The sequence below is a fragment of the Diorhabda sublineata genome, chromosome 9 (genome assembly GCF_026230105.1).
Source record: "Diorhabda sublineata isolate icDioSubl1.1 chromosome 9, icDioSubl1.1, whole genome shotgun sequence".
NCBI classification, from domain to species: domain Eukaryota; kingdom Metazoa; phylum Arthropoda; class Insecta; order Coleoptera; family Chrysomelidae; genus Diorhabda; species Diorhabda sublineata.
In genome coordinates, this window is record NC_079482.1 from 12,491,828 (window position 1) to 12,517,694 (window position 25,867).

General features: G+C 29.3%; 2 protein-coding genes across 2 annotated transcripts in view; one reads left to right on the forward strand and one right to left on the reverse strand.

Annotated features, from left to right (window-relative positions):
• Positions 1-1,874: 1,874 nt before the first annotated feature.
• LOC130448976 (double-stranded RNA-specific editase Adar) lies at positions 1,875-22,680 on the forward strand. The gene is made up of 8 exons (XM_056786610.1): positions 1,875-2,046; positions 2,166-2,248; positions 6,739-6,846; positions 7,695-7,968; positions 9,532-9,732; positions 12,410-12,648; positions 18,306-18,522; positions 22,327-22,680. Exons 1-8 carry the CDS (start codon positions 2,013-2,015, stop codon positions 22,425-22,427), a joined length of 1,257 nt encoding a protein of 418 aa, XP_056642588.1. The 5' UTR covers positions 1,875-2,012; the 3' UTR covers positions 22,428-22,680.
• Positions 22,681-22,686: 6 nt separating this feature from the next.
• Positions 22,687-25,867, reverse strand: part of LOC130449017 (uncharacterized) — an 81,267-nt gene continuing 78,086 nt past the window's right edge. The window contains exon 12 of the mRNA XM_056786649.1: positions 22,687-22,826. Within this exon, the coding sequence (XP_056642627.1) occupies positions 22,721-22,826 (106 nt within the window). The 3' untranslated portion in view covers positions 22,687-22,720. The remainder of the gene's footprint in view (positions 22,827-25,867) is intronic.

Consider the following 25,867-nt stretch of genomic DNA (forward strand, 5'->3'; position numbering starts at 1 on the left):
CAGTTAAGATCTTCAATATTTTAGTATTGTAAATCTAATTTTACGTTTTTACATATATAATACTTATAGAGTAAGAAAAAACCATAAGGTCCTAAAATTTGAAATTACTACATTTATAATAATTTTTGATAGTGAATGAAATGAACTCGAAAACTATTCTATTTATAACGCTAATTTCTGAACAAATCAACAGCATAGCCTCAATTCATGACATGAAACAGTATAGCCTCAATTCATAACATCATTCCCATTGGTGAGGATAATGATGTTTATATCGGAACACAAGCTTTCAGTTTCCAACTGTCAAAAATGGGGTATCTGTTAATTAAAGAAAAATAGTAAATATCTTAAGTTAGCCAATAATCAATAAGTTCAACTTTATTATCAATCGCGCAATTCATAAGTACATTAATATTAGTTTTTCTAAGGAATGATATTGATAATGATTTTGATTCTAAGATCACTTATTGTAATAACAGTAAAATTTCCCACATTTTACGATAATAAATTTTGGAGGTAATTATAGTTGATTATAATCAATAACGTTAATTTGATCACAACTTAAGTGCCTTTGATTATGTAAAGTGACAACTATTAAATCACATTATATCGAAAATTTTCACTTTGGTAGCAGCTTTGGCATCAACTAAGTCACATGCTAATTAAGACTAATAACTAGAATAATTATTCCTGGTTTTTGCTGCCATGCATAAATCTGCTGCTGCTGCCATAACTAATTTTGTTTCAGAACATTATCGAAAGTAGCAGGTGTTTTTACTAATTTAGTTCTGCGTCTACTATTCACATTTTAAAGAAGTTTAAATATCAACGTCTCATAAATTGAAAGAGATGTACTTATTATACAAACTGAAAAGAGCCGCTCCAGTCTTCCCTTCATTTTCATACTAAAACGATCATTTTATTGATATAATAAGATTAATATTTGTTTTTATATCTTTATGGATACCATATGTTTTGTTATGAAATGGGGTTGATCAAATAGAATTGTATTATCAGATACAAATAAACATTACTGAATTCGAATGTAATAATTATTCAAAATCATTATCCTTGCTTGTTGTGTGTAGGCAACTGTGATACTGATACTTGTATTGAGAGTTGTCTGCATTAGTAGCCAAAAATTTATTCTTTGGTTCTATTTGAAAAGAGACTTGCCATAAGATAATAAAATATATTATGATTAATGTCTAAATTCAATTAAATCTCTCTTTTTGTCGTAAATAAGTACGCTACAGTTATAAACTGAAAATATAATACATCTCTATTTAACACAGAACACTCACGATCACACTTTTTTGCTATTCCACGTCGGAAATCATTGATTTGTGTTCTATATGCTCCGTTTTTCGACGGTACGAATGTACGATTCTCATTAGTTGATAGTTTGGCAATTTTAATCCGAATAATTTTAAGAAATCATACGACGCCTGATAATTTGGCTTTGTTCAACTTTTTTCTAATATCGTCCTGTTTTTCTCTTTATATTTTGTGATGTTTTGTTCTGGAATCATGGAATCATGAATCCTCTCCGTCTACAAATTAGTAGGCATAATGTGAGAAATATAAAGATGTACGAGAAATAAATACCAAAGATCACGTAGAAGGATTTTTGAAAATTGAAAATAACAATGATTTTCCCGACCTCATTCAATAAGATCTGATCAAGAAAAATATTTTAATTATTTGAAAATGTCGAGTGTAACATTTAAAAAAATACTAGACTTGGTTCGTCCAAAATTACTAAAAATTGTCACAGGATACAAACCAAAACAGGTTTTACTGGTTGAAATGTTCGAATGCAGTATGGTGTACAAAACGAGCACACGCTTTTAATTTTATTTCCGTTTCCTGTCATTATCGATTTGTCGTTGGTTGGAAGAACAACGTCACATCCTTTATCTGCCATTACTGAACTTTGTTGTGTGAAGTAATTATCAATTCAATTATTATTGATAGTCCAGAATTTTATTGAAATTTTTCAAAAACTAAATATGTCATACAGTACACGAAGAAGCGGTGCATATTGTAAGTAATGTTATTTTTACTTTATATATCCGCACAAAATATTGTCACACCATTATGCTATTAAGTCATAATTGATTTCTGACAACCTTTGAAATTGCGCCAAACTTTTTTTGTTGTAGCCCAACAAACGTCTCAGAAAAATATAGGAAACATTGGTCAACGTAGACCAGTAGTAACCAATAATTTTGTACATGGAGGACAGGTAAATACGTTTTTTGGTTATTTTTCCAACATTCTCATCAAATACTTTTTAACATAATAAATAAAATTTAATTGTGATTTATAGAATGAAATAAATTTATAAGTATATAAAATTCGTGTCTAAGGTATGAGTTAGTTGCACCACCGCGCCATTTTGTTTTTAGAAAAATCTATAGAGATAGATATACAGTGAGAATTTGATTTTTTATATCAATACTTCACAAATTTTCTTGAAAGATTCAAACAGTATATTTTTAGGCTCCAGTTACCTGGGTATATACTGTTTAATGTTTCATTTCTTTTATAATTAAAATCTCGAGGTTTTGCATAACTCAAACACTTCTGCATAAAAGATCTGATTGCTCTACATTTATAATTATTTATTTGAAATTCATTTTAGTCTAATTTGCGAGCTTATTTCAAGAGATCAATGTTGATACTGAAAATTGTAAAATGTTTTTTGTTCCATGAATTGGATTTATATGAGGCAATTATTTTTTGGTGTCATATTTTTGTTCTTAGCAAACATTAATTGCAACTAACTCATATTTATTAGAAAATAAGTTTGTGAACTAAAAAGTACTTTTAAGAAGATAGTTTCCGTATTATTGTCTAACTACCCCAAATCTTTCAGACTTTACAAAATTTGGAGAATTATTTTATAAAAAGCTGGATTCTAATTTTAAAAATATTTTTGAATAAATTGAGTTTCAAGTGATTAATATCTCTGAAGATATTAATAACCAAAAGCTTTTAATATTTTTCTGCTTTAAGTATAGCTGTGATAATTTGTTACACATGGGGAAACAATTTCAATAATAATTTTCCAATAATAAAAAGTTCATGAAACAGTGCTGTGTGTAGATCCATTTTTTTTTTGGAAATAAGATTAAACTCTTCAAATTAGTGGTTAGAAATATTCAAAGCATTCATATATTTGTAAGAGTGAAAAAAAGAGTGAAATTGTAACCCTAAGAATGTTTTACTGAAAATCTCATATATTCAATTGGGTATTGAAAAATATCTAAAACTTTGATCATGGCTGACGTGTACAGCAATTTTATTCGATTTTTAGAGCATAATCTCATTTTTCCAGCAATACTTAAAAAGTTCAACCAATGTTAGTAACTCTGATGTAAACTATAATTAGTTCAGTATTTTATTTTTGCTAGCAGGTCCAATTGAGTATTTGCTAAATGCTGTGAGCATACTTTCTCAAAGATTTATTAAAGCACCCCAATAAAAATAATATGACATTTCCTAGACCCCTGCACTAGTAACAATTATGCTGTTACCATTGCAAAGTATATGCTACATGTTGAAATTACCACTAAACTCCAAATATATTTTTAAATTCAAAAACTACAAAAGACAAAATCTGTTGGTTTTATTTATTTTTTTGTCTAATATAGAACAATGGTTCAAAATATAAGGCACACATTCAATTCACAATTCTATTATTTTCAAGTTTTTGTGTAACTCTTTTGTTTTAGTTAAATGTTATTGAAACTTGTGTTAAATATTTCATAGTTCAATTAATTAATCCTACCAGAATAAAATCCACCAATACTGGCTAAAGTCGAGGAAATTTACTGACAGATTGCAGCATAATACCGCAGTGTTTTACAATAACAGTAAATTTATCAATAACCTTATTACTGTAAAATTAAGAGAAAATTCCTATCTCGATTTTCTTATCTTTAAAAATTACTAATATATTGGAAAATTGTCATATCCATTTGTTGATAAAACATGGGTAATTTGATAACATTTTAATCATTTGTATTGTTAAAGGTTTGGAGTAGTGTGAAATATGAATCTTAATTGATATAGTAAAGCCATTGAGAATTAGAACATTTTGTTGATATTTTTATTTTTGATTTACATACAATAATGGTATTATCATTGTACATGGTAATCTTACAAGGATCACTACCAATTAAGTGTCATTAGAAAATATTGATAAAATGTTTATCTTTATAAACAATACAGGATGTCCAATAGAAAATTCAATTTTCTTAAACAATGTAATATGCAATTGTAGTTGTTGAGTTTTTTTGTGAATACATATAAATTTTATATTTATTGTTGAAAAATTGTAAACTACAACAAATATGTTCCCTGGTATTTAACAGGTGTTTTATCAATGCAAAAAACCATTGTATATATAGCTGAAATTTCGTTGATAGACGTATCTTTGCTATTTATTGATATGAACATTCTAGTGATGCATGCGGCAGAGTCTAATATAATACAACAGTAGTTTGATAACAACATGCATCATCACAATCACAAAAAGGGTTATTGGTAAAATTGATTCTTTGCCTCCAAAAACTATTTACAAAGCTGCTTATATAATGTTAAAAATGGTAAAATACCCAAAAAACAATAATAGTCAACAATTTTTACTGTATGAAAAGTCAATCAGTTCAATGATGTAGTGTAATAGTCACTCTTAATTTTTTGCTTTTACAAATAGTCAATGAACAACCAATGTGTATAACAAAATATAGTTCCATTCGACACATTTTTCAATCTTTTATTCAGTGTGTAGTAGTCACATACCGATCTAACAATCCTTTCTATTTTGTCTTAACAAACAACAAATTATCAATTAATTTTTTTATTGTTACATTGTGAATAAACGTGGCACATGTATCTTTCTATCCCTCAATTTACTTTGTGGTTTTCTTTTACAATGGTTACGACTTTTCTTATGATTCCTGGTGTACTATCGTTTAATCAACTGGATACCAGTTAATGATGGTTGGTTTTTCTTAAAATGAAGCATCAAAATACTTTTCCAAGTCTTTGCGTCAAATGTATTATGTGTCGTTATTACTAGTAGCAGAAACTTAGTAGAAGTCTTAAGCCATGTTACAAAGGCAAATAAATTATCTGGAAAATGAGTATATGTCAGTTGAAAGCATAGTAAGATCTCCAGGCATACCACTAAAGAGATGGTACTAAAGTTTGACATCAACATCACAGAAATGACGTTGAGCTGTAATTCCAATATAACTCCAAACAATAAATTGTTTACTTCAAAAAATTTCAACAATCAAAAGATAATGATTACAGCTGTCGTTTGATGGATAGTACTTCAAGCGAAAATATAAAAATGTTTGAAGTGACCTAGCTGTCAGACTGGGCACTTATTGATCGATTTTTAAGATTCGTTAAGTTTTGTAGAATGGTAATCAAAGAGGTTAAAGGAAAGTGACTTGGGTTATTTAACGTTACATACATTATATAAGAGCAAACTTTTATTTGAAGTTCTGTAGTGTTTTGCACTTATAGTTTTTGAAAATAAGAGTAATCAGTTTGTATAAAACTGTGAATTGATAGATATCAAATCAATTAATTAGAATATATTTACTTTAAAACAACAAAAACTACAATTGTTTTTTGGCAATTCTCAACTATTCAAGTTTTCAAACTGCTTGAATTTTCAATGGGATATTCTGTAAATATTTCAAGTTGTGCTCAAGTATTAACTTGATTTTTTTGTGGATGCATAGGTACTCTGGTATTGAACGCTATGCAGAGCCCTGGTAGTAGCACTCATATAGGCACTTGATTTTTTAGTGTTTTCTAAGCACAGATTATGAGATACATTGAGGCAGTTATCTGAAATTAGTGCATATTATTACTGTAGTTACCAAGTTTTGTTGTGGAAATGACTTTTAAATATGATATTAATTATTCCAAAGTCCATTTCCAGTCTCAAAATATTGGTTTGAACAACTCAGTTGTTGGTATGCACAAATACATTTATTGGCTATACCAATGTTATATTCTCATAAACTTTGTTAAGAAAACAGTTATTGTGTATCTTGACTATTATTTTTGTGTTTTGTTTAATTTGTACTTAGACGTTTTTTATGCTTTTATATTTTATTTGCATAAAAAACTGCTGAGGCATGCATGCTAAATACAGTTTCTGTTGGGAATTGAAGATATGATAAATATATTAAAAAGGCACTCCTGGAGACTTTTGAAATATCTTGCGTGATTAATTTTTCTGTGGGTAATAAGTACTTATTTAATTTATTACTAATATAACTATTAATGATGTTAGATATTCCTTAAATCTCCGGCATATTAATGAATGTATCTTCATCTACAACTAACTGATATTTATTTCAATGACCAAAGAGTCAAGATATAAAAAATGTGTTGATATCTCTAACCATATGATGTTGTAGAAAAACCTATGATAGAAAATGATGAAAAAATTTTTTGGAGATTTTGGAAATTCTATTGTTTACTCATTTAGTAAAGTAGTAATTATTATATAGTCATCTCAATATTTGAGCTACAGTGCAAATTAAATTATTTTTAAAGAAAATACTAATGATCAACCAAAATACACCAAAGAATGCCTAGTTTTCTATTATGGGTTTTTACTATACAGCATCTGGGTTAGAAGATGCACCTATATTGGTGCTTCGCACCTCATAATGGTTTAAATTAAACCTGCTCAAATAGCTGTCATCACAAGTGAAGCCCACTGGTATTCCCACAACTCCTACAAGAACACAGCAAAACCAACAAGCTGCTGCCAGCACCCCCTTCAGAAATCAACCAGCACAACAGGTGAGTTCTGTGAATATGTAAACTTTTGTTTTTTTTTGGAAAATAAATGAATAGAAAATAATTAGTAGTTGGAGGGAAGTTTCTGTACTGTACTATTCCTCAATTTGAAATTGATTAGTTGCCATCAATTGTATATTCACATATTCATATATTCACATAATCTATCTTCTTTTAACATTACCAGTATCTATTCTTCTCACGTGTCTACACCATTAATCATGTTAATTTCAAGATATCCCATAATTTTTTACTAAATTCCTAGTTAGTAAAATGAGATAAATGTTTATTTAGCTCTAATTTTTTGAGTCACCTTCATAACAGAATTCTTTTTTTCAATCTGTCATAAATCATTAGACATTTAATTAGGTTTACAGTGAAATTTTTAGTAATATTTGTTTTTTTACTTCAATAAAGGAATAAGTGGTTTTTCATTTACAAATGTCAGCCAAAAATTGGTCATACTTTTTGGATTTAGTTCATACATTGCATCTAAAAACGGGATATATCATCATATAAAAGCTTATGTACCTCTTTATTAACAAGTGTTTCAATTTTCATGCAAAAATTGACTAAAGCATTCAAACTACTCATTTGGGCAAAATAAATATTATTGATCAGTTAAAGTAGATTAACAAGTAATCAAGTAACAAAGGAGTCGCAGATTTAATTTGACCTTTGAAAGGAATGCCAAAATACTCTAATATCTTCTCTATTTAGAGTACAGTATAAAAATATAATTAGAATATTTTACTCCCACTTGCTAAAGTAGTAGCTGAAGTGTGTTGGCTCTAATATGATAATAACAAACTTGAAGTAAATATTCAATTGATCAAAATTACTTATTTTAGCATCAAACTACACCACAGCAAACAAATGTTGCAAAACAACAAGTGCAACAGCAATTACAAGCTCCACAGCAGGCAACTCAACAACAACCAACTCAGCAGCAGCAAGTTCAGCAGCAGCTGCAACTTAAGAAGGAACAGGACGCAGAGCAGCAATTGCAACAAGAACAAAAGAAGGAGGCACAGGAAAATGAACAAAAACTTGCCACTGGTGGAACTAATGGCACCCCTATGGAAGTTGGAGAACCTAAAAAGAAGCCCTTCTGGCTTAGAACTGGTAGGCTTTCAGTCGTTTGATTTCTAAAAATATTTAATTGATACAGTAAAGTGGAAAGTAATAAATTTTCTATGGAGGAGTGCTTGAAAATTAATACTAAATTTTAACTAAATAGTGACTGATAGATTGTAATCAACAATTTAATTCTAGCAGAAGTTTATTGGGAAAAACTTTAATAAAATTATTCAGTGATTGGAATAGTCTTTTCATATAAAATAACAAGGTTAGACTGCAAGTATCTGATATGATTTCATGGGCAACTGCTCCCACCCAAAGAAAAAATATATTAAATAATTTTAATAAACAAAAAAAAATAAATCTAAAATATACATATTTTTCTCCTTTGCATATATTTTTGTTTTCTGTTTTATATAATTTGTTTGTTGTTGTGGTCGTTTGGTTGCTTTTATGAACATTTTAAAATCAATTAGTAAGCTCTGATAAATAATATTATTCGCGTGTCCTTTTGCTTTAACTTATCTTCATCCTTAGAGCATGCTCAGAATGGCTTCAAAAGATTCCAAAAATAATGCAGAATCTTTGATGGCATTTTATGAGTTCGGTGATGTCTTTCTCGAATTAGATTTGTGGTTCAATATGTGGAAAAAAAAAGAATTTAGCAGAAGACGAATTAAAGGACATTGAAGTGGCTGCACTTTTGGAGGAAGCTAATGTTTTTTTCCAAAGGCAACAAGGCACGCACTGCTAATATTGAGTGCTTTCCTGTCCACTACTACTATTGGAAAAATCGTTCATTACCCTAAGAAGAGTGAAACCCTGTCTCAAGAGTACAATGGGTGATGATAGACTCACTGGGTTGGTTTTGATGAGTGTAGATCAAAAATTTTTTAAGGAAAATCAGGACCGCATAGTGAAGAAAGTTTTGGATAAATTTAGTTTAAACCCAAGAAAAATTTATTACTTTACTTTAAGTATAATTAAAATCTCAAAGTTTTGTTTTCATTTGCGTTTTCTTTTTATCCTAAAATTTTACATTTTGAACGACCATGGACCATGTCTATGGTTTGCCCCCCCCCTGTTACAAATCCTGGCTACGCCCATGTATGATTTCATGAACAGTTCATAGTTTATTTCAAATTAGTCAAAGCTCAATGATCTGAGATATCACTTGAAATTTTTAATATGACAACATAATATGTTGATCAGAAATAATTTACAAATTATGATAGTCAAAATTATAAGAAGTCTGTGCTTTACAGTTTTAAAGATAGTTTTCAGATCTTGTATAAAATTAGTTTAACATTTATTTTTCACATTTCATATATGAAACAATGGAATTTCATCAATATCAACATTATTACCATTATAATTTTTATAGCTACTAACTTCTATAAGATTTTTTTCACTATTGTAAGATTTCTAAACTACCATTTTATTTCAATATTCTAATCTATGATGACAAATCACTGCGCAAATTTGATAAAATTCATATTCATACAATTTGTTGAGCTTTATATGATAAGCAATTCTTCTGACTGAATTTTTTTAATTCCACTTCACCAAGTCTTTACACTGATTTGTTATCAGGTTTTCCTGTTCTAGGTGGAAAAATAACACGAAGAGAAAGAGTTCGTAGACGTAATGTAAGATTAAGCAAGATATTACAACCCAAGAATGCTGTCATGATCTTGAATGAATTAGTAAAAAATACATCTTATTTGATAGAGGAGTTGCCTATAAGATCAGAAGGAAATCAATTCAAAGCTACAGTTGTATATGAAGGGATTGAACATGTAGGCTATGGTAAGATATATGTTTATTTAGGTAACTTAAATACGTCTTGATATTAAATATACAGTGTAATGTATGTTTTAGACAATTCCAGTTGAAATTTTTTTGAAACAATATCACCACAAAAACATCAAATTCTAATAACTTACAGTTTAATATTGAAAATTGCCACATGGAGTCAGCAAGGTAGTTTTTTCAATAAATTTCCTAGCGTTACACCTGTGGCAGATTAAAAATTTGGATAAAAGTACTTAATAATGGCCGTTCTGGTTATTTTATGTACATATTTTTCTAAATAGAGCTTTACAGAGAGTTGTTTTTATTAAGTTGATTAATAAAATCGTAGTGAAGAAGCTTACATGTGACAATAATTTCCCGTTTCAAAAGAATGATTGAATATAAAATGTGTCCAAATAACTCGACTTTTTGAGACTACTAAAAAGGGTCCAAATTACATATGTCCTTCATTTAAGCCTCTAAAACTTATTTTTTCTGGACAGATATGGGGTCAGAGTCTAAAGAAAACTTATTTGTAAATACATTCTCAATATATAAGAAATTATATGATTTATTGATTACTGGTTAGGTTAGATCTATTGCATCTCAATTTGTGTTATAAGTTTTTTGGGGCGAAAAATTATTTTAAGGTTTTTATTAATTTAGACTCAATTTTGTTAAAAATGGGATGATGGACTGCCCATCCGGATTTTCTAGGAACTCTTATTATCGTCCAGAATGTATGGATAATCCGAACAGAAAGTTAGCAGAATCTATTTGATTTATCACACACATCGTGTAATGGCAATGTATTATCATCCGCCCAATGTAGACATGAATTAAATGACATGACTGCATCTTTACTAGATATTTTCTGATTAGGTTTGATTTCGTCATCAAAGTTTTGACTTCTATAATAATCACAATATCTTCTAAATTCTCTGCATACAAATTTACTCATCATCACCCCTTGCCCATTTCTCAAACTCTGTTTTATACATAGGATTATGGGCATGATTTACTCTATACTAGCTCCAATAGATCAAGTTGTCCATCAGGCTTTTCCTTTTCATTCAAAGGTATCAAATCGTCTGCATCTCATTCATCCATGTTATTGGCCGAAAGAAGTTAACACCATGACTTTTTGATCAATTCCTCAAGCATTTGCTTCCAATATTCGGCTAACGAAAACACAATCTTTTTTAACGACACATTTTTTAAACATCACGCAATGTTTTTGTCATCTTGTGAAACCACTTCTTGTAGGTAATATTTTTTAATATGTAACTTTTACATACATACAACACTAAAAGGGCTCTCTTTTTGGTTTTGTTCATAGGCAGGTATCTGAATGTTTTTGAAGGGTGTAACCACAATTTGTGACGGCCACTTGCACTTGCACAAGGTATGATTGTATTTCGATCTTAAATGATTTTTCGAACCGGTGCACCCTTTTCGTCTGCGTGTACTATAATGTCCTTTCTGGAAGGCAACGCCAGTACAAACCAGATTCATCTATGTTGTAGATTCTATCTGGAGAAAGACCGAATTGCTCAATTTTTTGTTTCATTCCAATAAGAAAAGGTTTCACAGCATTTTCGTCAATTTCACAGCTTCTCTCCTGTAACTTTCAACGAGCGGACTACAAATCTGCACTTGAAGTCTTCAAACTATCCTCGATTAGCTTCCAACAAAATCATGTATATTCTGTATCTTCAACATCAAAATATTCCATACTGCACATTGTGCTCTTGTTCCCTGACCTTTTTAAGTTCGCAACACATAACCAAGAATTTTGGTCTTTTTCTTGATTTTATATGTGGTTGACCCTCTAACATTAAAGCATACTGCTACCATAAATCTGTCGGTACTTGCTCCATTCAAATTATCTAAAATAGTATCTATTAGAAATTTATACTTCACGTATACATTTTCAATGCCAAGTTATAGAATACTGGGACGTTTATAACATTTGCTGCAGATGACCAAAGTTCCAAACAAGCATTTCTTAAAAATATGGGTGTGGTGTGTATCCAGAGTCTCTAATACATGATTATACTGATTAAATTATAACAATATCGCAACAACAATATGCTATCAAATTAGTTACTGACCTCAGAAAGTGCTATTCTGTAGACTTTTATATTGAAGAAATTGCTCTTATGGTAATCCGTCAGATGAATTACATATTTTTTTTATTTCCTTTTAAAAAATTTCTCTTTGGTGAAGCTGAAGTGTTTTTACTATCTATTTTATTCTTAATAAAGTTGGAGGCTTTGGATGATTTTTTGAAGTTAAGCATACTACCAAGAAGCTATGAGATGTACTTATTTTGATTAAAAATATCTTAAGACAATTTTAGATGTGCATATGTCTTTCTCCTAGGTGTATGTTGATATGTCCACACATTTTCTGCAGTTCTTACATGAAAGTTCATAGAATGTTTTTATTGTACAATCAATTAAAATGACTTTATTATTCAAACTTTGTTATGTTTTATATATGCAACCTAATTGCTGATTTTATCTAAACTTAACATTTATTTTGCTCATTAGCCATTTCTATTTCTAAATGAACAAAAGCAAAGGTTTGGTATATTTGATCTGAAACAAGTTTGTAGATAAAATGCACTATTCACATACAGTCTACTTGAACAGAGTATATCATTTATTTTGATGTTATTTTTTGTTAGGACGCAACAAGATCAATGCAAAAAATGCAGCAGCTGAGGCAGCATTGAAACATTATGTAAAAACAAATAAATTGACAGAACTAAAGAAAGATGAAGAAGGAAATGAAAAAATGGATGTATCTGAAGACGATACAACACAATCTCCATTACCATGGCAGCATGTAGCTTCATTTGCGTTATATAAACTCTTCTGTTCATGGGGAGAAGATCCAAATCTTGTCAAGCCTGATTCTGCACAGGTATGTAGTTTCTTATAAACATAGCCTTCGTTAGTTCATTCAGGAAAATATCTGGGAATTACTGACTCCAATAGACTTTTGTTCGATTTGGTTTTTGTAATTAACCCATTAGCATCCCAGCAACCACTTAGTTTTTTATCACCCTTATATCGCCTTGAGAACAATTTTTTGAAGAGGGAATTGTGAGCTATTTATAGCTGGCACTCTATCCCTTTGTATACCTGAATGCATTTTACTTGGAATTAGTGGTAGTTCTCTATGGTTGTGTTAAACTCGAGTGATTTTCTATTTAGAGTAAAAAATGAACATCCGATTCGTGTAAGTTATACTGAATTATTGATAATTTACCATTTTTTTCATCATTGTCTAGTTTTTAATGAGCTTGAAAAAGTTTTACAATATTTGAAAATCTGAGTTCGCAATAATAAATTGAAAATGTATTGCCTATTACTACAACAGATTGCATTTGTTGCATACCACTTATGAAGAATGTTTTCTATTTTTCCAATAATTTTCTATTTCAAATTTAATATTATTTTATTATCTGAAATTTTCTCTATATTTTTGTCGAAGCTATTAAGTACTATCATGGTGAAATTTTTCAATAATGTTGGAGTTTTCAATGCACACTTATCATTTAAATAATAATTCTTATAGAATATAAGAAGCTCTTGTCCACTGTTTATGTCATCAGAAAGCTTCTAAACTGACTTTACAGTATTTGCAATTGAAGCGATCTAAACATTTTTTAATTAAATAACCCCCAAAATATACTACAAAACAATTTTCTAACGTTGCAATATCATTTGAATGTACCTCGGAAGAAATTGAATTGGTGGATGAATCCGTTTGTTCGGATGATGATTCTTCTTCAACATTTAATGAAGCGAGTGCTTCATTGTTATCTGTTGGTAAAAGCAGTATATTATCATCATCATCCAGTTGACTACCTGCATTAGCAGTTCTAGGTGGTCTGTTATACCCTCCTCTTTGACGATAAACAGAAAATTGATTTTCAAATGGATCTTGAATTAGTCTGCCTGTGAATAAATAATTGAAACCTTCATTTTTTTTATCACTTGCAAATTGTTTAACGGAGTTAATAGTGAGAAGAAAACCATCAAAGCTATCAGGTCTGGTCAAATTTCCCTTTTTTCCAACTTTTTATAGATTTTCCAATAAATCATATCCTGAGCTTAAAGCTGCTGGAACTTCTGGATTCGTATTGCTCAGAACACGATTACAGGGTTTTGTTAATGTAAACGTATACTATTCAGGGCATCAAATAAATTGTTCATGGTTAGAACAAAGTTAGCCGTGTTTTTAGCTGTACTTGAAATAAGTTCACCAGTTTCCAAAGATGTCATTATGGCAGAATAAACACTGTGTCTCAACAATTGGGCAGCTAATTTAACCTTCATTTTTTCGAAAGAATTCGGATCGATGTGCTTATCAGTCAGTTTCATAAGGCCTTTCCTGTTTTGCTCCTTTTATCAAGATCATAAACTTTTCGAATGTCAGAAAAACATAAACTGTCCATTAAATATCAAACTATTGTTCAAAAAATTGTTTCTAACGCATTTCAACAGATGGGGAGTATCAAAAAAAGCATAATATTTTTTCTCATTATGAAAAAAATAAAGTTGGTTTTTGTTAACCCCTAAGTGCTTTATGAGTTTCTGATTGGTAGTATCACATACTTTGCCTATAGTGTCTAGTTTTGTCTCACTAAGTTTTTCCAATGCCTTGGTAATTGATACACTATAAAGAAGCATATGACACCCCACCATTTCGATACAAAGTAGGCAATAAGAATTTTCCAGTTACTATAGATTCCTCTGACCATGAGAACTAGATCTTTCACTGGCAGGGAAAGGCTTTCTTCCAAACTCGCTCAGATCTTTGAAACTCTCAATCTGTTTTCATGTTGTACTCAAGATTCCTCTTAATAGACATCAGAATACATTTCTTCTCGTAAGGCTGCATCGTATCCGCCTTTAAGTAAGGTGCATAAAAATTTTTTTATTTAATCCAGGTTTGTAATGGAAATTGGCAACCCATGATTTCACTGTTGATATTGCTGGCAAAATAAACCCTTTTAGTCGCAAATATCTGTATGTATTAGGTCCTCTATAAAATAATGACAGGGCAGTTTTTTTTCAGATAGTAACCATGGAGATTTCATCTTATGTCGTAATTGCATATTCACAAGAGATTTTGTAAAATTTGTGAGAGCTTCTTCTCCATACAAAACGTTCGCGGAGAGTTGCGTTTTCATAATCCTTTTTTTGTAGCTCTCAATTGAGTATTCAGGTTATTGACTTTTTTCCTAGCATTGCTTAGTTCAACCGTTCATTTTCTTCTTGCAATGACTGCTTGCTGCCTCCAATTTTCATAGAACAAGATGGAAGGTTCTGTAACTCTTTCAACCACTCTTCAATGGTTATGGTAAAGTATTTTTTTATGTTCAAAAATTTGAATTTATTTCATTTCAATAACGGGCATAAATGGAATAACGACTAGTAATACCCTTATTTGGAATTTCCCTAATTGTATCTTATATCATCGTCGGAATGACAGAATTTTCCCGAATTGTGTTAAGATAATTCCATACCTGTGAAATTTCTTGGTATGCTCACAACAACGGTAAAAACACTCTCATACTTATCTTTAATAAGGGTGTTTAAAATCAAACAAAAAAGGCCATTCAAAAGAATTGTAACAAAACCAGAAATAAAAAATATACAAATAAGTATATACGTACCGAAGATATTTAAATAATCTGATTTTAATATAAATATTATATTCATTGGCTTTGTATTGAAAGTTACGATCAATGCGAAAATTTGGATAAGACCAGTAAATAAAAATAATCTTTCTAACAAAGAAAAAAAAATTGTCCTATCAACTACTACTAAAATACGTACTTTAGTCATTTTGTCAGTTTTATCATTGGGTAAAGATAGTTATACAATGGCCACATCCTTACCCATAAGTGTACCAACTAACCCAGGACCGGTCTTGGTTTCACATTGGAGAGCCAAAAGTTGCAATAATCGAAAATATTTATTGTATTATATATTTATACTTTTTGGATTGACCACAAAATAATATAGAAATGTTAAAACTGAGCTTATTGTTGAGTTAAATATATTTATATTACTACTGGTACTAATTTAACAAAATGATTTTATTCACAAATCTGTTATAGGTTAATCAAGCATGAGTCATATATTTTTGAAATTATAACCTATTAAAGTGCAATACAAAAAATATATACCATTAAAAAATATATCCAAGGCGTCATATTTAATATAGTTATAACGTTACAAAAAAGACACCAACTACTACAGTTGAAAATATAAATTACTCTTTTCCAGGATTTTTTATACATAACATTTTTAAACATAATTAATTTGTTCTATAGTTTTAAATAGGCTGTTTCTATTATCACTGTAGGAAGTTATGGATAGGTAAATCGTGAAATAAATAACATCAATATTTGTTGGGATGATAAATTCATTCATAATGTGCGACTGGAAAAATGTACTTGAGGAGCTTGTTGCTACATGCAACTTTGAGAAATTATATTTTACAATGAGACCATAAATGCTTACAAAACCATCTATATGTTTAATGGTATAATAAAAGCAGGCAAAAGGTCTACTTATCTGAACCAAGTATGTATGATCATAAAAGCGGGTACTTACTAGCAAAGAAAATTAACTCTTGTTAAATGTGTTTTTTTGCAATATATATAATAAAATTGAAACTAAAATTCATTTTTATTGAAAGTATTCAACAATCGTAAGATGGTATATGGCATTACTATATTCTTACCCATAATTGATACAAGGACAAAAATGAACAATGGACAAAAATGGTGATTATATTATGGAGGGACATCACATTTGTTAAAAAAGTACTTTTTTATATCCAAAACACGAGGTAATGTTTAAGTAAAGCTCTTAGAACATTTTTTGACAAAATCAAAACGAGTATCTACGACAGAAACGTATTTAAGAATAATCTTTAGTGATGTTAGTTATTTAATTTATTTATTCTAATCTAATTGTTACTATATTGTCAATCTGTTATGGCATAGAATATAGTATTATAACCATATTATATGTGATAATAAAAACAGTTTATATTCATTTGAACCAGTGAAATTTTTGCCTCATTAACAGGATAATTTCCAAATATAAACACACAGACACACTACCTTATTATTATGTGCTTAGTTCATAAACATAAAAAAATAAAAAATATTATTTCAATTTTATTTTCAATATTAAAGTTCAGTCCTTTGTATTCGGTTGGTTGTGTTTAGGTATACGTTTGAAATATTTTCAAAAATGTTTTATTCTATTCTGTTTGTCTTTACTATAAAGGTGGCTTCTAAGTTTAAATTTAGGTATGATTAAAGTACTTTTGATAAGTTTATAAGATTGAATGGATTTGGAATTTGTAGTAAATCATTGTACTCGTAGAATATGCAATGGACCATAATACAAATAAAATCTAACTAACTAACTAACAATTGGACGAATTATCTTTTATTTGACGATAATTAAATACCTACTTATGTTTAGTATTGAACATTTGTAAACAGTCATTTATTCACATTCACTATTTTTTATTCCTTTATGAAAAATAATTGTCTTAAGACACTCTCTCGAGTGTATGATCCATTTTTGACATCTGGTAGGGTCATTCACAGGAAATCGGTACATTTTAATTGAACTGATCTCTTACTTAGTCCACACTTGAAATAAACACACTAATTTCCAGTCATTTCTAAAAAATTGAAAAGAAGAAGTGATCATTTGTTATATAAATACAATTTAGTAAGTAGTTCGCTAAATTTACAGTTTTTTTTTTTCGAAATTGTAAGCTGTAGCATTTATACATCTAGCGCCTCTTATAATTTGAATATATTAACTAAGTGAATAGTGATGTATATTAATTGTAATAATATCCACTTACCTTAAAAATGAAATGAATAAATACCAAGTTCAAAGATTCTCAAATAAAAAAATAATCCAAATGCACAACCAACGAAACTCAACAATAACACAACGAACACAATACAATAATGAACTCAAATTGCAACTTGGCTATAGACACCAAAATAAGAAACTTTACAACACAGCTTAAGGGTTGAATATAATATTTTAAATAATTTTGGCGCCATCTGTTATTGGGGTAATTCTGCAACCAAAGCTAAGAAAACACGTAATTCAAGCTACGACGTACAGTATAAAATGACGTGCTGTTGGTGCCAACTATTGGTAGTGTCCACCTCGTCAAATGATATCCTCATAAGGTTAACCTACTATCCTATTCTTTATACAATGCTATAATTATAGAAGTTTCATGTCAAATAACTCCCTTCATTAGTGCTTGAGTTTTTTTTCTCGCGCGATAATTCCTATATACCTTTGAATTAATTAGGGTGCAAGAAATTTTAACATAACGGACACATTCAAGTTTTTAAGAAGTAATACTGTATTGATCAAAATAACTTCGCTTTTAAAATATTTCTAAATTTCATTATCATAATTGTATTTATTTTATCATTTCAAGGAAATCATTCTAGAGTTGGTTGTGTAATTTTGTAACATAATTGATTCTAATTTATTTGTGGTTTTTAGAATCAATCTCCAAACGTTAATGTGAATGCTGATAAACCACATGAAAACAAACCCGCTAAAAAAATGCCTGAGAATCCTGAAACTATAAATCCACTGATGCTTATCAATCAAATGCTTCCACATGCACAGTTTGAGGAAATTGGTAAAAGTGGAAATCCACCTGATGTCGTATTCTCGTTTAGATGCAATGTTGATGGTCAATCATTTGTCGGAATGGGTAAGTTATTTAGTAAAATTAAACTATCATTGAAATAAAATTTTTGTGTTTGGAAACTGTGAAGTAGACGTTCTAAGATTCATTAAGGAATATTATTATTTTATTATTAAATGGTGTAGAACTGTAGAACTGTATTAAAATATTAATATCTGAGATAAAAAGCGCCAAGAGGTGTTTTATTTCAAAATTTAAAAGATTGTTCTGTGCAGTATTATAAAACTTGACAGATTCTTAGTGTAAAGTGTAGGTAGTGAACACTAAAGAGGAATAAACGATTTTTGCCAGAATCTTCCTAGTTTCACGCAACTGGCGTTTTGCATTTTAGCACAACTATTCGATTCTTTAACGCTTTCTCTGTAAATCATAAACAGGGTGTTGAGGGAGATATTAGATTATATTTTTTTTATTACAATTTGTTGGAAAATCATTTGTTTCTCTTTGGGCCATAAAAATGCAACTGCCTCACTTGTGTGAGACTGCGATTTGCTTAACAAATATTGCTGTTTAACAATGAGAAATAAGAAAACTTTACTCTGATTCAACTTGCTTATGATAGATACTCCATTTTTTTCTTGAATCATCTTGTATAGTTCAGGTTACTGTATTTTGAGACAATTTCACATACATTACCCACTAAAGAATTTTTTCTTTGATCAGATTAATATGTTTTACCAATGAACAATTGCTAAATTTGTTGTTTGAACTAAATTGTATTTTAGTTTGTTGAAAAAGCAGAACTTAATAGGTACAATATCTGTTAAAATATAAATATAGAGGTCTGAAGTTTGTTTTTAACTAATTTAGGCACTGAACAATTTCTTTTATATATGCCATATGGAGTCAGCAAGGTAATTTTTTCAGTAAATTTCCTAGCGTTACACCTATGGCAGATCAAGAGTTTAAATAAAAGTACTTAATAACAACTGTTCTGGTTAGTTTTTGGTACATATTTATCTAAACACAGCTTTAGAGAGAGTTGATTTTATTATGTTATTAATAAAATCTTAGTGAAGAAGCTTACATTACTTTTGTTTTAATGCTATTTTATTGTCAGATCAACCATCTAGAGTATTTGTTTACTATTGTTTGTATTCACAGAACATATTAATAATTTAAATGTTATCTTTAAAACAATGAATAGTAATATAATAAAGTCATACTTTTTTCTTTTGTCTTCTTTACTATTTTTAGTCTCCAAATCTTTAGTATTAATATCAATCGCTCATCATGTCAATTGTTCATAACTAAACTCATTTGATCTTAACGTGTAAATTTACCCACCTGTTATTTTTTCAACAATTCAGAGTCGAAAAAAACTAAACAAAGAATTTTCATTTTAATAAATATCTGGCCCAACAAATACTTGTTATATCAGAAAGACCTAACAATTTTTTTGCGTAACGCTAAAATTTATAAAAAATCACTTATATAATGCAGGAAACTTTCATTTTTATAGTGGACACTGTTATTTACAGATTAAAGTTTAGTATTTTTCAATACAACCTGCTACACATGTGTAACATATAAATGATTTATATTAGTATGTTTTGTTTCTTTTTTTGAAATTCAGGGTGTTTCAAAAAAAGGTGATCCCGTCTAGAATAGGTAGAAAACTGAAAAAATGGCACTTTACGTTATCCTTGTACTTTACAGTACTCTTAACTTCTCCCAATCCAAAAATTCAATATGTCTGCCTTCGTTTACAATGTTACCTTAGTGACTTCTGTTAATTTTTATTTTTTTAAATAATAAGGGAATAATCAGAGGAGCTATTTATTCAGTAAAATTGTCAAAAATGATATTTCATATTTTAATATAATTTTGCTTTTTATTGAAAACCGAAAATGGTATGAATAAAAACATATTAATATATACTCATCGCCTCGTCCATAAACATCTATCTCGTACCGTACTAAATCACTTCCCGGACTTATAAACAACCATTTCAATATTAGATTTACTAAGCAAACATCATTTAATTTTAATTTTACAGCAAAAAGGTACTCTTGATAAAAATCTGTACTGTTTACTGTTTTCGAAATGTTTTGATTTGAAAATTATGAAGAAATAACCGATGCTGGTTTAAAGTATTGATAAAGTTATTAATTATTATTATTAATTAGTAAGCATGTGAATTGAAAATTGGGACTAATGGCTTTCGGTTTTAATAATGTTTTACAAAAATTCAGTCTAATCAGTCTAGGATTTCGTTTTTCAGTTTAATAAATATGGGAACTGAGTTATTGGAGGCCTTAGTATGAAAAAAACAGTTTGAGTCCCTGGACCGCAATACATGATTATCAAATTGTTTGTTTCATAGTAAGGCCTCCAATAGCTTAGGGCTTATACTTATTAAACTTAAAAAAAGTCCTATACTGATTAGCCTGGATGTTTGTGACACGTTACAATAATAATAATTAATAACTTAATCTATACTTCATAGAAGCATTGGCTATTACTTCATAATATTCAAATCAAAATATTCCGAAAACGGTAAACAGTATCGAGTTTGATGAATAGTACGTTTTTGGTGTAAAATTAAATTAATCGGAGGTATCAGCTTTCAAAACCATATTCATATAAAATTTCAATACTGTAGTTGAGGCAAAATCGTAAAAAATGTGTATATGAAAATTTTTTACTGAGCAAACCCCAAATATTTTTCAGTTTTCTATCTATCTTAGAGACGGGATTACCTTTTTTGAAACACCCTGTATACCTGGATCCACTTCGGATCCCAACATAATAAGCTATACAATGATTTTTTCCTTACCATAAATGGTCCCGTAAAATTTTCCTTGTATACTTGTATAATTAATAATCATGAACTGAACTTTGTCTCTTTCTCTTTCTGTCTAAATGTATCTATCTATCCTAGAGAGAGCATTGTCAAAATTCCAATTCTAGTAATCTAGATTTATTGTGAAAATGGTATCTTCAGAACTGCCAGCACATCATGAGCAGTTTCAACTATTAGGTTTGAGTAGTCTAAAGTCCAATAAAATGAGTCTCAAAATATGACTTTAATTAGTCACTTAATATTAATTCTTAAGGGTTTCAGATGTAAAGGATGTCAGATTTATTAGTCTACATCTTAAAACATATTTTAAAACTAAAGCAGTTTATATTTTGGGAGAGATTATAAAATATAATGATAGTTGAATTTTGTCCAACCACCTACTTAGGTTTGAGTAGTCTGAAGTCCAATAAAATGAGTCTCAAAATATGACTTTAATTAGTCACTTAATATTAATTCGTAAGGGTTTCAGATGTAAAGGATGTCAGACTTATTAGTCTAGATCTTAAAACATATTTTAAAACTAAAACAGTTTATATTTTGGGAGAGATTATAAAATATAATGATAGTTGAATTTTGTCCAACCACCTACAGCATCCTAATATTTTTTTGGGGATGTGTATTATTATGTCGATTTTTTACTGTAACAGACAATGTGACAATATTAATGTCATTCAACCTTCGGAATTTCCTATAGAATGGGATATGTTGTAACATATGAATTCCACGTAATCAGGACCTTTAGCAGAAAATATAAGGTTCTTAATTCATCCTACTAAAGGATTTCATATCCCCAATTATTTATAGAATGGGATATGTTGTAACATATGAATTCCACGTAATCAGGACCTTTAGCAGAAAATATAACGTTCTTAATTCATCCTACTAAAGGATTTCCTATCCCCAATTATTTGATTTAATTTAGTATCATATGTAAACATTAATTTGCATAATTAGGACCAACTGTTTTTAAGCATTATTAATTTAATATTAATTTTTGTTTTCAGGTCCTAACAAGAAGTCTGCAAAAAGAATGGCAGCGTTCGGAGCCTGTCATAAAATTTTGTCGATCTCTTATCCACCAGAAATTTATGTACCCAGTTATTAAGATGTTAGTTTGGACAATTAATTTCTTTATTACATACTAAGTTATTACACCTATTGTCTTGAGTCTGCTAACAGGTGAATGTGAAAGTACTTTATTTATGAATGAATCTCTTGAATATTTGAATGTGTGTAGTAGATAATTAGATTAAATATCGTGTGCATTAATAAGTTAGGAAATAGTTCAACCTTTCACTTGCAATCTTTGTATAATTTACAAATTATTTGATTTTTAATTAAATAGACATTAACAAGTATCTATGCTTTTATTATGTATTCCATAGGAACACATGAGTCCTAACAAAATTGGAGTTCAGATTGATACATTTTTTCTAGTACTTCACTTATTTCTACTTCCTTGGCAACCCGAAGAAGAGCTAGGTTGAGTATTTTGTCCGATAATCTGAAAATTAAACATAAAATACACTTATCAGTAAAGCAAATAATTATTTTTAATATAAAATCTTTATGATTGAATTTGTAAAATTGTTGGTAATATCAAACCCAACTATTTTGAACATTGGAATTTTCAAGGAGAGTATTTAATAAGTTTCTTTTGTTGTCTGGTGTGAACGTTAAAAATCGAAAAAATATATTACATAAATAAAATAGATTTATTATGAACCTTGCTAACGAAGTGATAACGAAAAAAATAATGACGCCTAGACTAGACAATGAACAATACTAATTTATTAAGAAGTAAATCGATATAAGAGGAAATTATTCACTTCATTCAATTATTTCTTATACGTCATATTTGCATTAGCATAAGACGGGGTAATGTAAATTTTCCGATAGACATCAAGAATATTTTCTTTTTCTGAAAATTCAGAAACAATCAAAATATCCTAAAATGAGTCAAAATATCTATCAGATTTTAAGTTAAGTTAAAAGCTGCTTCACTAAAAAAAGTGGATGTGACTAGCTCTTCAGTAATAATGTTTAGTTTTTTGGTAGCCATTATTGAGTGAAAGGTCAGCTTTTCAAGACATTGACGTACAGAAAGTCAACTACCATAGCATAAAGAGGTGAACTAATTCAAATTTCTATCAAAAGTTCTGTGCTATAAAAGAGTGCAAGTATGAACATGGGAACTGCAAATTAAAACATTTTATATATGAACAAAAATATCTTCGTTGGTAACAAATTACTGGCAAGAATTGGGAAATGGCAAATGAAAACTTAATTGAATGTTCCAAAAGACGAAGATGAAACGTTTAATTAAAACCAAAGAAATATAGATTTGACACACACCAGAATAAGACTGAGGAAGATGGGAAACAATCCTGATCACAAACTGTACCAAACAAAAATAAGTGTAATGGCATATAGGGAATACCTTTATGAGATGAGTTGGCAGTATATCAAAAACTACTAGTAATATTTTTCTGAAAATAATGTTGAACTATTGTAACAAAGCTCATTTTGTAAACTTTATTGGCATTGAAACTAAGGGATACTATTAAAACTTAACTCAAGTATAGAAATTGTAAGGATTATACTGATATTTTGGCTGCTTAAGAAGAAAATCTTTTCTACACTCTAAAAAGTAACAAGTTACAACGTAAAGGTAAACATTTTTCATTAATATAAATAAGAGTTAATGAAGTTTTCAGGGGTACTGCAAAATTCACATTACTCTGTGAGACGATTAATTAAGAGATTAATTAAAATAAATATTATGAATTTAACAAAAATAAGTGATTTGGATAAATGGTTGAACAATAACTGTATAATACTCTAAGGCATCTATGGAGTGCCAATGGTTTTTGTATTTGAATCTTTGAATGATTTATGCCTATCCTCAAATCGAAAAAGTTCCAGGGGAAAATTTATACAATAAAATAATTGAACCATTTTAAAGCGGCGTGAAACAAAAACGCCAACCCAAAAATCCTATGGTTCTGAACTAATAAGAGGAAATATAAAGAAGAGAATCTTCCAAATGATAGAATCTAGTCGCATTAACTCAATCATGTTGAAATCAATACTAGCAGAGTTTGCTGACAAGACCATAATATATACTGATGAATGTGCAGTATACATTTAGAATACAAAGCAATTTATACGAATCAAATTACCCGATAATTCTAGCATACAGCTCCGCAGTTTGCCATCTTACAGGGTCTTTCCTGGTTGAAGTCAAATAAAAAAGATAGGGGTGTGTTTTTATCTGACTCTAGATCAGCACTGGGTGCCATAATAGAAACTCATCTCAAAAGAACGGAATGTCCTATTTTATGTGACATCAAAACTATATTATTAAATTTGAGTATAACATTCATTTGGGTTAAAGGACATGCTGGAATACATGGTAAAACAGCTGATCGATTAGCAAAAGATTCAGTACTAAATGGAGCTTTCAATTTGTTGCAGTTACTTGTTAAACAAAACACTTCTAAACCTCATACATCTTTTAAGCATTGATAACCCATAAACTTTAGATCTATTAGTAAATTTTATCAAGGATATTAAAATTAATATCTAAGTAGTATTGAAAAATTCTATGGCTGATGGACTTGCTTCCAAGCTATTTTCTTTCACACACACAAATGATAGTAAAATTTATTCCGGTTAACGTTAATTCTTATAATATAAAGGATCAGAAAAGAGGTTTTCTGTAAGTTTTCCTTACATGACAAACTATAAGGTATGCACGACTATATATGAAGTTGTAAGTCTACCTGATTCAGTTAAATATGGTAAAAAGTAGGATTGAAGTTCGTAACAATATCATACGACAGTTTCCATTCAAACCGAATAATATCTAGAGAAATGTGGTGAAACAAAATAATTAAATTTACTCCATCAAAACAGATTTATTGAAAATAGTATTTGAAAAACAAATCCAACAATGTTAATAATGGGGTAGACAAGTTCACTGAAATTGATATATCACTTTGAACATATCAAAAATTTATTGCTGTAAATTTTAAAGCTCAATTAAGGAAATTCTTAAAAATCTGTTCTATTTCAACGATTGCTCTATCATATCATGAACCATTCTTTATTAATGAATCAACTTACGGATTTTCTGGGTAATGCGGTTTTAATTACCCCATTGGATCGTTACTTAAACTCATTCTTTACGTTAAAATTCTTAAATTTGATAGATTCTGTCGCCTGATATGAGTATTTGCTATACTCGTAAGCTTTGGGAAATTTCATTTTTTCTATTGGTTATAACTGCCACTCGTAAACAGTATAAGCACTGATGCATTGTTAGTAGTTTTCTGTACATACATCAAATCATTTTTCTTTATACCTTGTCAGGTTAAATCTAGTGACTGAAATGATTTTGTTAAATTCCAAATAGTTATTTTTTGTTTAGTTTGATAATTTGGGGTTTTTCTACAGGTATTATCCTTTATACTTTGATGTAAGATTAACATGTTATATATGAACAGGCCAACGACTTAACTCCTCTAGTTCAAAGGTGGCTTT